At 43.0% G+C, this 13,731-nt stretch overlaps 1 protein-coding gene across 2 annotated transcripts in view; it reads right to left on the bottom strand.

Annotated features, from left to right (window-relative positions):
- Positions 1 to 4,850: 4,850 nt before the first annotated feature.
- The window catches only part of LOC141131647 (stimulated by retinoic acid gene 6 protein-like), a 101,835-nt gene continuing 92,954 nt past the window's right edge, over positions 4,851 to 13,731 (bottom strand). For both annotated transcript variants that reach the window (XM_073619177.1, XM_073619178.1), the window contains 2 exons: positions 9,907 to 10,023; positions 4,851 to 5,227 (listed from right to left, as the gene is read on the bottom strand). In XM_073619177.1, coding sequence (XP_073475278.1) covers positions 4,965 to 5,227; positions 9,907 to 10,023 — 380 coding nt within the window. In that variant the 3' untranslated portion in view covers positions 4,851 to 4,964. The remainder of the gene's footprint in view (positions 5,228 to 9,906; positions 10,024 to 13,731) is intronic.

The following is a 13,731-nucleotide window of genomic DNA, read 5'->3' as shown; positions in this document are numbered from 1 at the left end:
GTCAGGGAGAAGATGCGATAAGGGACTTCACTGGCATCAGATCATTGAAACATAGGTAAGTACTTCTGACTTTAGTTCCGCTTTAAAGGCATTGTTATGGAGGTGACATGTTTTCAAGATTTTTGTCTACTTAAATGAAGTTAGAGGTAACACTAATGATGGGCAGAACACCCCCGGGTTCTGTTCTACACCAGAATAGGGAAAAAGTTCTGACCAGAACCTAGAAGCTTATTAAAGTCTTTGGGGCCAGAAGTCGAAAAATCAAAAGTCCCCATTTTGAAGGCTTATATGCACATTATTGGTCATAAAAGGGGTATGGCGGCCGGGTACTGCCCTGGGGGACATATATCAATGCAAAAAAAAAAACTATTAAAAAATATAAATGAGCAGTGATTTTAATGATGCTTAAAGTGAAACAATAAACATGAACAATTCCTTGAAATATAGTGCCTGGGAGAGGTGCCCTTAGTCTGCCTGTAAAGTGGCCCATCTGTACCGTGTAGAACCTGTTGCAGCAAAACTGAAATATATAAAGAAAAAAAAAAAGACATTTAAATTGATTTTTTCTTTGGATAAATTCTGGCATCTCTTTGGCAGACTTTGGATGGAAGTAACACATTTTTTCACCACAGTGAGCAAGCCTTATGTGAAGAAGCCAAATTATTACTTAGGCAGTGGCTTCCCTACAGGGGGACAATCGCCCCCCTAAGTTATTCCTTGCCCCCCCTTGTGAGCCCCCACCAGGGCCGCCGATAAGGGGTAGCACATGTCCTCCTGTGGGGGCCCGAACAGCTGGGAAAACTAGTTGTTAGCAAGACAGGAAAGGATTGGTGCGGGGGGAGCAATCACAGTAATGATGCACTGTGTCTGTCTCTCCCTCCAGCAGCTGAAACCCATTTTATCCCCCTTTCACTGCCGCTGGCTTTTAGCTGCTTGAGGGAGAGACACACAGTGCATCGTTACTGTGATTGCTAGTCACACCGCACATAGAGTTGTCACATTCAGACTAGACTGAGGAGTTGTGGGGGTCCCATCACCCTGCGCTGTCCAGTGCTCTCCCCGGTGACCTGCACTCCCTCTCTCCTTTTTCCAGGCAGCAGCTGGCTGGGAACTCTGATGTCCATGCCTTGTTACCGGGGTCATGTTTCTACTCTGCACACTGCTGTTCAGGGTCATTGTGAAGGTCAGAGTCCAGGAATGGTGAGTGGAGGTTGGGGGGCCGGCTATGAGCTTCAAAGTGGACCTGTCACCCACCCGGCTGTTGTGAAACCAGTATTCCTAACATGGCCTGACAGCTTCTGCTGGACTTCAGAAACTGCAGACATGGCACAAGGGATGGTCAGACTGCATGTCCACAGACTCTGACCATCCCTTGTGCCATGTCAGTCGCTGACCATCCCTTGTGCCATGTCTGCAGTCTCTGACCATTTCTTGTCCCATGTCTGCAGTCGCTGATCATCTCTTGTACTATGTATGCAGTCTCTGACCATCCCTTGTGCCATGTCCGCAGTCTCTGACCATCCCTTGTGTCATGTCTGCAGCCTCTGCTCTGACCATCCTTTTAGCCATGTCCGCAGCCTCTGACCATCTCTTGTGCCATGTCCACAGCCTCTGACCATCCCTGGTCAGTGTGGCAGGTGTGAATATTGTACCTATATGATAGAAGGAAATAGGGTGGTCTTGCCCACTGGAAGGACCCTCAGGTGCAATCAACGGGTGACATGTGACAACATGGGGGTAGTATATGTCATCCTCTGCACCTGTGGGTCCTTCTATATTGGGAAGACCCTCCGTACGGTTAGGAAACGTTTACAAGATCATATCTATGAAATTTCCACTTATCATTTAAAAGCTCCCATTGCTTGTCATGTGTGCTTACAACACAACAGAGGCCCCAAGTGCCTTAGTTGTTGGGTGTTGGAAGTGGTCCCCTCTAGTAAGGCCAGGTGGATTTGGGAGCTGGAGGCGACCAAACTATCTGGTCCCAATGATAGCTTAAGCTTTACCATGTTTTTACCGTGAGGAATATCCCTCTTTCATCTCCCACTTTTCTTTTCCTTTTTTTTAAAATAAAATGTTAAGAATAAGGAATATTAGGAAGTATTATATTAAAAAATTGACAGCTCCTGATTGTTGTATATATTGTATACATCATTTATGCTTAATCTGGCATGAGGGAATCAAGACAAGTGGTTGTCGCAGTGTAGGATTAATTCTTACAATGGGGACACACATTTTAGTCTCAGCCAGACATCTAGTGGTGTCCATTGAGGACACAAGTTACCAATATCCTCCCAAAAACAATTCCCTTTATTCCTAATTGCTTTTTTGCATATAAAAGGAACACCATGCCACATTTGTTTGTCTCTGAAGCAGCAGGGTGTGCCGGTGAAACCAGTCAGACATGGCTATCCTGCTGGCCTCCTCCACCTATTGAACAAAGGATTTACTGGATAAAATGGATTGCATACTATTTGATAAGTTTTGAACTTTCCTTCATGAGGATTCTTTATACTGCACGCTTTTTACAAGTGACTTATACTATATCTACTGAAGATTAAATCCCTTTGCATTGGCTGTATGGGAATTATATCCATTTTGAATAGAGACTTTATGCATTTCTATGGACTTTCAGTGCTGAGTAATCTTGGATATATCTTGCTGATGAGTGGATGCTATATGCTTCGAAAGTTTATTTACTTGTATTTTGATAAAATATGTGGGAGCAGAGCAGATACCCTGCGTGGGAGAAGAGTATGTGCCTTTATGAAAGGAATATATGTTAATACATGTTCATTTACCTCCTCTAGACCAGGAGATACCTGTCTGTACACCAAGCACCAATTACTTCATCAGTGTGAGGGAGTTGACTAGGGTTGAGCAGTGTGAACAATCTTTGAGCATTAGAGGACTATGTGTCCCCCTCCCCCTGTGTCACCTCCTCTAGACCACAGTTTGGTGAATCCATCGGTTTTCTGTCAACTACATTGAAAGGATGTACATTCTGTTCCAAAATTTGAATTACATCCACCTACCTATGGAATCTTCAGCACTATGATTTGAGAAAGTGTTCATAATTTTCATTTTTTGAAGCAGGGCCAGCTTGATACAGCTACAGTGGGCTTTTACCACCAACTTTATTTGTCTTCTGGAAAAAAATTTTTCTTTTTTATTATACTTTTTTCATCATTTTTTTTATATTGCCTCTGGTGGCCACCTCAAGAAATTTTGCTATTCTATGTCATTTGAAGACTTTATGTATACATCTATACTTTAATATTATAGGTTGGATGGGTGGATTTGAGGCAGCAGGTTGTTTTTAACCATTTATGTTATATGTTTGTGGAATAATTTTTAATCTATATGGAATAAAGATTTTGATTAAAATTTCAACAATTGGGAGCGGAGTTATATATTTATAGAGGTATAGGATATATGTTTCATGAAATAATTATGATTGATAATTTTGTGAGCATGGTGACAGGTACAGCCCATGTCCATTGTGTATTGGCTTTCTTTTGAAGTCCAATGATTTACCAGACTCAGGCGCAAACCAAATGCCGCTAAGAGTATGCAGCTTCCTTTTGAGCTTCCTATGAGTTGCCTGTGAATACCTTCTGAGTTCCTCTGAGCTGCTTTTGCCGTTGCTTTAATTCGTACAAGGAATAAAGAACTTCAGCTGCAAATCCTAGTGGACATGAACTTTTAGGCACCAGTTGTATGAATAAGTATTCCATATTATAATGAGCATCTTTAATTATTCCAAGGTCATTTTCAAAACTAAAGTAAGTAAAACAAACAACCTTTTCAGTTTTTTTTTTTTTTTTTCCAATCTATTAATGTTTTAACAATACAAAAGTAAAATGGTACAATACAAGAAAAATACCAGAGTACAATAGCATAGCTTGCACACATCATCATATCCATAGAGTCCAGCATATGGAAAATTAGGGCTGTGACCGTATTCCTGAATATTAAATATCATGTTTGCTAAAGAGAGTCTGCTGAACTGGGGGTCTCCCTCCCAGAAGGTAAGGGGGCACCCCAACCCAATTCCATCAGACCCTCTCAAACAAAATAATCAGCTCTCAGGCAGGGTATATGGTCCATGGTGACTGTCCTGCAGTCTCATGGCCCTTCCCAAACTGTCACAAATGGGTAATACAGAAGAGGAGGAGGTAAGAAGAGGAAAAAGAAAGGGAAAGAGAAAAAGCAGCAAGTACTCCCTGCAGCTCTAAAAAGTTCACTAGGATACTGGTGAGGTGGTTCCCTTCAGGTAAGCGATCCAGGGATCCCAAGTTTTTTTCAAATCTGGGCATCTTATACTGCAGAATGGCAGAGAGATGTTAATTGAACATTATCCAGGACAAAGATTGAAGGGTATTTTGAGGGATTTCCAAAATCTTGCTATCGTAATCCTTTTCACTATAAAGATAAATGCTTTTAGGTGCTGGGTGGGCCTCAGGGGTCCCTCTGCGGGGTGGCAGAGGTAATGCCTGTCGCAGATATTTGGTTAGGTTAGTACCTGTAAAGTTATAGGTGCAAAACCAAAACCTGCAGATTTTTGGGCACGTCCACTGGGTATGATATGCTGTTCCCTTTTGTCCACACCCTCTAAAACATAGGGGGGGGGGGCCTGATACCCTCTGGGCGCATCTAGTGGGGATCATGTACCACCGCAGTAAGACCTTGTAGTTCGCTTTGATCAAAGATGTATTTGTGATCGATTTTGTGGCTCCCTGGGCCAATCTTTGCCATTCTGCAGCATCCATTGCTTCTCCCCTGTCCCGTTCCATATAGAGAAGCTTTCCCTTTGCAGAGGTCAGAATATTTTTTGATATTGTCTCTATTTTTTTTCTATTTTTTTAAATTTTTTTTTAATAAGGAAATAGATCACCCCAATAAATTTTGATGCTTTCATCAACTGAGTTCACATAATTCCTTAATCAGTTTGTGTTCACCATCTATTCAGGAACAGTTTCTATCTGGACAGTAAGGTCTGTTGATGCTGAATTTTCCATAGCCTTCTCTGGTAGCATCCATTTTCTGCCAGTGCACTGTAAAGCAGACACTAGTAACCTCTGTAAAACCTCCGGACTTTGTGAACCAACAATAGCGCGGCAGCAGCTCCGCTTTCTGTTTAGTATTAGTGCGGGGTTATTAATAAGAGTGTATGCTAAGTGCCACTTGGTCCTTATATGTCTATTTTTGCAGTCCATCAGCACATCTGAAATAAAGAATTTATAGAGTCTTATATTACAGATTAATGAAAATTTTGATACTATGTGATTTTTTGGGGGGAAATAGCAATAATGCTTTCAAAATGATTTAAAAGAGAAGATGGTCAATATTTACCGGTATTATACAAGCGGGTTATATCACAAACTATTCACATTTCTCTGTTAAAGTGGAACTAAACTTTCTCAATCAACATTACAGCCAAAAATGTAATATGCTTCTATATACCAATGATTAGATGTGTTGGCTGCATTTGTGTTCTTTTTTTAGGTTTTCACCCCTCTGTTTTTCTATGGTGATATAGCCAGTAACACACCTTCTGTATTAGACTGCCCCACTCTGAATGAACAAGCACAGGGGGCGGGGCAGAGCAGGCAGCAGCATTGTCAGTCTTGGGGGAGGGGGAAGTTAAAAGTACTATCAGATATGAATACACTAACAAATTAAAGGCAAAATCCAGCTCATTATAATCAGTTACTTTTGGGATAAAGGTTTTTCATGAATAATTAAAAACTGATCATTGTAAGCACTCCTATCTGCCTTAAATAGTTTGTCTCATCCCTGTAAACAAATACATTGGGAAGAGAGCTTGTTCTTTTGAAAAACGACAGACTTACTGGCTGGATCACCAGATGAAAATAGAAGAAAGAAAACTTAAAAAAGAAAATGTATGCAGACATCACATCTAAGAATCGGTAAGCTGCAATATAATAGATACAGTATCTCACAAAAGTCAGTACACCCTTCACATTTTTGTAAATATTTTATTCTATCTTTTCATGTGACAACACTGAAGAAATGAAACTTTGCTACAATGTAAAGCAGTGAGTGTACAGCTTGTATAACAGTGTAAATTTGCTGTCCCCTCAAAATAACTCAACACACAGCCATTAATGTCTAAACCGCTGGCAACAAAAGTAAATGTCCAAATTGGGCCCAAAGTTTCAATATTTTGTGTGGCCACCATTATTTTCCAGCACTGCCTTACCCCTCTTGTGCATGGAGGTCACCAGAGCTTCACAGGTTGTCACTGGAGTCCTCTTCCACTCCTCTATGATGACATCACGAAGCTGGTGGATGTTAGAGACCTTGCGCTCCTCCACCTTCCGTTCATCACCTTTACACTCAGCTTCTTTAGCAAGGCAGTGGTAATCTTGGAGGTGTGTTTGGGATCATTATCATTTTGGAATACTGCCCTGTGGCCCAGTCTCCGAAGGGAGGAGATCATGCTCTGCTTCAGTATGTCACAGTACATGTTGGCATTCATGGTTCCCTCAATGAACTGTAGCTCCCCAGTGCCGGCAGCACTCATGACACTCCCACCACCATGCTTGACTGTAGGCAAGACACACTTGTCTTTGTACTCCTCACCTGGTTGCCGCCACACACGCTTCACACCATCTGAATCAAATAAGTTTATCTTGGTCTCATCAGACCACAGGACATGGTTCTAGTAATCCATGTCCTTAGTCTGCTTGTCTTCAGCAAACTGTTTGCAGGCTTTCTTGTGCATCATCTTTAGAAGAGGCTTTCTTCTGGGACAACAGCCATGCAGACCAATTTGATGCAGTGTGCGCTGTATGGTCTGAGCACTGTCAGGCTGACCTACCCCACCCCTTCAACCTCTGCAGCAATGCTGGCAGCACTCAGATGCCTATTTCCCAAAGACAACCTCTGGATATGACACTGAGCACGTGTGCTGATCTTCTTTGGTTGACCATTGCAAGGCCTGTTCTAAGTAGAACTTGTCCTGTTAAACCGCTGAATGGTCTTGGCCACCATGCTGCAGCTCAGTTTCAGGGTCTTGGCAATCTTCTTATAGCCTAGGCCATATTTATGGAGAGCAACAATTCTTTTTTTCAGATCCTCAGAGAGTTCTTTGCCATGAGGTGCCATGTTGAACTTCCAGTGACCAGTATGAGAGAGTGAGAGCAATAACACCAAATTTAACACACCTGCTCCCCATTCACACCTAAGACCTTGTAACACTAATGAGTCACATGACACTGGGGAGGGAAAATGGCTAATTGGGCCCAATTTGGAAATTTTAAGGGTGTACTCACTTTGTTTGCCAGCGGTTTAGATATTAATTGGCTGTGTGAGTTATTTTGAGGGGACTGCAAATTTACACTGTTATACAAGCTGTACACTCACTACTTTACATTGTAGCAAAGTTTAATTTCTTCAGTGTTGTCACATGAAAAGATATAAAATATTTACAAAAATGTGAGGGGTGAACTCACTTTTGTGAGATAGTGTGTGTGTGTGTGTGTGTGTGTGTGTGTGTGTGTGTGTATATATGTATATATCTCTCCTTTTCACCCATTTTTAACGGTTTATGCAGTAGTTAACCACTTGCTGCCCGTCCGCTGTCATATGACGGCGGGACAGTGCAGCTGTTGTTCTGGGCCGACGTCATATGACGGCGCAGCCTTCCAGGCAGCCCAGGGGGCGCGTGCGTGCCGGCCGCATTGCTTGGGTCCCGATGCGCGTGCCTGGCGGCCGCGATGTCCGCCGGGCACCCGAGCAGGACCGTGGATCTGTGTGTGTAAACACACAGATCTACGTCCTGTCAGATGGGAGGAGACCGATGGTGTGTTCCTTGTACAGAGGAACACCGATCGGACTCCTCCCCTTGTGAGTCCCCTCCCCCCACAGTTAGAATCATTCCCTAGCAACATATTTAACCCTACAGCGCCCCCTCCTGGTTAACCCCTTCATTGGCAGTCACATTTATACAGTAATCAATGCATTTTTATAGCATGGATCGCTGTATAAATGTGAATGGTCCCAAAAATGTGTCAAAATTGTCCAATGTGTCTGCCGCAATATCACAGTCACGCTAAAAATCGCAGATCGCCGCCATTACTAGTAAAAAAAAATAATAATAAAAATGCTATAAATCTATCCCCTATTTTGTAGACGCTATAACTTTTGCGCAAACCAATAAATATATGTTTATTGCGATATTTTTTACCAAAAATATGTAGAAGAATACGTATCGGCCTAAACTGAGGAAAAAATTTGTTTAAAAAAAAAAAAATTTGGATATTTATTATAGCAAAAAGTAAAAAATATTGGGTTTTTTTTCAAACTTGTCACTCTTGTTTTGTTTATAGCACAAGAAATAAAAACCGCAGAGGTGAGCAAATACCACCAAAAGAAAGCTCTATTAGTGAGGAAAAAAATGATAAAAATTTCATTTGGGTACAGTGTTGTATGACCGCGCAATTGTTATTCAAAGTGCGACAACGCTGAAAGCTGAAAATTGGCTTGGGCAGGAAGGGGGTGAAAATGCCCTGTATAGAAGTGGTTAAGTACATATTCTCAAGGTTCATAGATACAGATAGATATGAGAGAAGGACAAACCAAAGTCCAGCATGTATTATACTGACACTTGCTTTAATGATATCCACATTTGAGTTTGATGGTTATGACAAGGGTTTCGCTATAGCAAAGAAGCAAATTATCGTACTCTATCAGTACTACTATTTTTTCTACACAAAATAGACATGAAGAAGACAGTAGAGGTAAAACACTGGTCATAATTAAAAGGGAGGTTTGTCTCATGTATGCAGGCCACACTAATGTGGCTGGGTTAGGACTACATTTGTTTCTATCCCTCATTTACTAGTCATGTCATTCAGTTTCCAGTCATTGCTGTTTGAGAATTATTACTAAAACACTACCATGAAATGTGGAACAAGTCTTGCTGCATTAGGTCTGTAAAGGCTGTACCACTCCTCATAATTGCTCATCATGAGATAAACATTGTAGTTAAAGTGAAGCTCCACCCAAAAGGGGAAGCTCTGCTTTAAACATTCCTCCCCCCATCCTGTGCCACATTTAGCATGATTTTTTTTTTGGGGGGGGGGGGGGGGGGGCGGGTACCTAGCTTTGACAGGTACCTGCTCCAACTTTCGATCAGAGCGCCTAGCAGAACTTCCCCTTTCGGGTGGAGCTCTGCTTTATCTACAGTGTTTACCTCATGATGAGCAATTATGAGGAGTGGTACAGCCTTTACAGACCTAATGCAGCAAGACTTGTTCCACATTTCATGGTAGTGTTTTAGTAATAATGCTAATTCTTAGAACAGCAATGACTTGTAAAATGAATGACATGAATAGTAATTGAAGGATAGTAGCAAATGTAGTCCTAACCCAGCCACATTAGTGTGGCCTGCATACATGAGACAAACCTCCCTTTTAATTATGGTCAGTGTTTGAATCGACTCGAGTGGAAGTTCTCCTCTCCCCCTCCCTCCCTGCAATCTTCCGGGACACGTCACAGGTGCCAGTAGATTACCTGACCATTAAGGAGGCACGGCTCGCGCATGCGCAGTGCACACCTGACTGTGAAGCTGCAAGCTGTCACAGCTGGGTGCCCACAGTTGTAATGCCATTATGCCAGGGAGAAAGGAGAGACAGATCTGAGGGTTTAGGAGACCACATCACTGTATCCTGGGACAGGTAAGTGTGTGTTTTTTACACTTTTTGTAGCTGCTGACTCTTAATAAACACAAAAGCGGCTGGAACTCCGCTTTAAACTGGTGCACTTCGCTGTAGGGAAATGTTGCACAAAGTTGATATGGTGACAAATGCAATCAAAATAAAACGATCTATGTGAATCATTCTGTTTGTACAATATGACATACAGTTCCATTATTACCTGGGCTTGCATGAGATTTTCTAGATACTTCTTGTGTGAGAAGGTGACAAAAGGACAGAGTAACAGGATGAGTGTGGTAAAGATCCACCTGGAGCATACCTGTCCATGTATTATACCCTGTAAAGAAAAGAAATAAGCATAATTAAAAAGGTTCATTCATGAGAAGTGGTGGAAGTAAAAAATAGTTACATTAAAATTTTGCTGGTACAAGCTGTGGCCATTGGGCACCACATCCCTCTAAAAACATCCTAAATGAGGGATTTTGTAGGTGCCAGAAACACATGCCACGCAAATTGTTACATAAAATACTCTACATTGTATCCTTTATTACATTTCATATGCACAAATATATATTTTTTTAAATTGATGACCTAGTAACACAGGCAATGCTATGGAGGGTGTTCTCCTCCAGCCAGGTGGTGACTGAGACGGTGAGACCTCCAGCTGTATTAAGTTCATTCACACATGATCAAAACTTTTAAAAGCCCCAATACTGTATAAGAATGGAGATTATGGGGATTAGATTAAGTGTTCTTAAAAGAGCAGAGCTGCATGAAAGGGGACCCTTTTGAATACCTTTTTTTTTGCCAATCAGTTAAATGAGAGGCAGTTATTTCTGGTGCGTGTGGTGACATGTGACAGCTGTATACACTATTTGCACCATGGTGGAGGATTGGAGAGTTGCACAGAAATCTTAATAAGAATATTGATTGTTCAAGTTCATGAAGATATCACGGATTGATGTGTGCATGCATTTATGAACATTATATGGACTTCACTGTTATTGATACTTTTGCTTTGGTTGTTTGCACTTTTATATTTATGATGTATTGAATTTGGTTGTGCTACTAGACAGTACAATAATTAGTCTTATTCTCTTTATTTAAATATATTTTGAATATTTGTTTTCAATATTTTATGGTGGCAGCAATCCTAAAGGAATTACATGGTATCATTCTCATTTTATTTACTTTGTCCTAAGCGTAGAATATTGAGAGGTTGTATGTATTTTTTTTATAAATCTTATTAAAAATATGTTTTTCAGACAGATTTGTGTTTAAGTATCAGGGTATTTTACAAAGATAATAGGTGCAGGAATTCAACCACACAACTCCCCCATTGAACCGAATCATATGGTGGGTGTGGCCAACAATGGAAGAATCTTAACCACTTGCTTACTGGGGCACTTCTACCCCCTTCCTGCCCAAGCCAATTTTCAGCTTTCAGCGCCGTCGCACTTTAAATGACAATTGCGCGGTCATGCAACACTGTACCCAAACTAAATTTTTATCATTTTTTTCACACAAATAGCGCTTTCTGTTGATGGTATTTAATCACCACTGGGTTTTTTTTGTTTTTGCTAAAGAAACAAAAAAGAATTATAATTTTGAAAAAAAAACAATTTTTTCATAGTTTGTTATAAAATTTTGCTAACAAGTAATTTTTCTCCTTCACTGATGCGCTGATGAGGCTGCACTGATGGGCACTGATAGGTGACATTGATAAGGGACAGATAGGTGGCACTGGGTGGCAGCACTGGTGGGCACTGATTAGCAGCACTGCCGGGCACAGATTGGGACCGATGTCCCTGTAACAGAAGCCGATTAGTGGCTTTCTTCTATTCTTCTCACACTGATCATGAGGAGAAAAAAAGCCCATAACCGGCTTTTGTTTACGTCAGTGATCAACTGTCATTGGCTGACAGCTGATCACGTGTTAAAGGGCCGCTATGATTGGTCTTTACCCTGTTCAGTGATTGGCCAAGTTCGAAGGACTCTTCGATCACAGAGCGCGCCAGCCTGCAGCACAATCACGGGAGGACTTCTATTGATGCCCTCCTGGCACTTGGAGGCTTGCGCTGTTGCCACCTTATGGCTATAGTGCTGGTGGAAAGTGGTTAAAGGGACAATATATACCAGGAGTGCGTTATGTGGAAAGTTCAGGGATGCGCTATGTGCAGTTTCAGGGGTGCCCTATGCACAGAGTGCTAAGTTCAGAGGTGTGCTATGTACAAGGTGCAGTATTAGGGGTGCCCTATGCACAGAGTGCAGTATCGGGTGTACATATTTGTACATAGTGCAGGGTTCTCTGTCGCAGGCTGTTCACATCTCCCTTCCACCCCTTCTTGGCTCTGACCTCTGCAGCACACTCCCCAATGCCCCACTTCAATACACATCTCCCTCCACAGCCCTCATCTCTTCTCCACCCCCAAAAGCTTCCTCACATTTCACCTGCCCGGACCGGCTCTAGTACCTCCTTGCAGTGTAGGCGGCTCAGCCTCTCTCACTTGCATAGAGATCATTGGTTGGCATCTGTACACCCAGGCACAGATAGGGATCGCAGAGCTTACCACATGATGCCTCATCCCACACTGCATCTGCCTTGTCCCTGTCATGAGTGCAGGGCAAGCAGGGATCTGTGAGAGGTCCCCAAGAGGAAAACCATCCTTGTAAACACAAAAGTGACAGTGGTGAAAGCCGGAGGCAGCTGAATGAACTTCCGCCACATTCTGGCTGGAAAAAAGCCCTGGTCAGCATTATCAATGTCTTCTTAAACATAACTCATTCCACAGATACAACTAACTTGAGTTTTGACTGAGTGTTTGGCATAGTGTAAATTTTAGGACATTTGTCATCTGGGGCGGACTGACAACTCATGGGGCCCCAGGGCAATGGGAGATTATGGGGCCCCCGGGCAATAGGAGAAGATTATGGGGCCCCCGGGCACTAGGCGATTATGGGGCTGTCACGTACCTGGTAGTAGAGCCCAGAATGCAGGGAACAGCCTCTCGTATACCTCTGACTCGGGAACCCCTGGTAGTGTTGACAGGGACTCGAGAGTACAAAGGGGCACAAGTGCCTGACTGGAAGGCTGATGTAGAGGGCTGGATCCTGTAGTAAGCAGGGAGGTGCACTGTAGTCCAGCAGCAAGGTGCAGGCAGAAGACTGGATGCAGTAGACAGAGGGAAGGTGCGCTGTAGTCCAGCAGCAGGATGCAGACAGGAGGCTGGATGCGGCAGACAGCAGGAAGGTGTACTGTAGTCCAGCAGCAGGATGCAGACAGGAGGCTGGATGCGGCAGACAGCAGGAAGGTGTACTGTAGTCCAGCAGCAGGATGTAGACAGGAGGCTGGATGCGGCAGACAGCAGGAAGGTATACTGTAGTCCAGCAGCAGGATGTAGACAGGCCGGGTCAAACATAGGCGGGCAGATCAGGTACAGAAGGGCAAGCCAAAGAATAGTCAAAGTCTAAGCCGGGATCAGGGCAGGCAGCAAGCGGAGAAGTCAGGAACAGGCCAAGTCAAATAATAGATCAGGTAACAAAGTAACAGGGCAGCAAGGGTCTTCAGGAAAAGCTGTAGACCGGACAATAAGGCAGCAAGACATCGTCCCCTTTAAACAGCGCATCTTGGTGCCAAGTGCTGTCACAAGGAGCGCGTGTGCGTTCCCGCGCTCCCCGCACACCGCTATTCGCGCTATTGCGCATGCGCCAGACAGTCTTTCTGTGCACAGGCATTCTTCTAGCACCCAGATAGCTAGAACGTTTGCTGGAAAGCCTTTCCTGACAGGGGCCCCCAGGAAATAGGAGATTATGGGGCCCCCAAGCAATAGGAGATTATGGGTTCCCCAGGCAATAGATTATGGGGCCACACAGTATACACACACATACAGTATACACACACAGACACACAATATACACAAACAGTATACACAAACAGAATACACATACACACACTGAAAAGGTACTGGAGAGGCGGGGCAGCTATAATCTTGGGATTTAAAAAAAAAGATTTTTACATACTGTCCCTGGTTTTATTGAGGCTGGC

Source organism: Aquarana catesbeiana, linkage group LG03 (assembly GCF_042186555.1).
Source record: "Aquarana catesbeiana isolate 2022-GZ linkage group LG03, ASM4218655v1, whole genome shotgun sequence".
In the NCBI taxonomy this organism is placed as follows: domain Eukaryota; kingdom Metazoa; phylum Chordata; class Amphibia; order Anura; family Ranidae; genus Aquarana; species Aquarana catesbeiana.
Note: the sequence above shows the minus strand (reverse complement) of the source record. Positions and strands in the feature narration are given on the sequence as shown.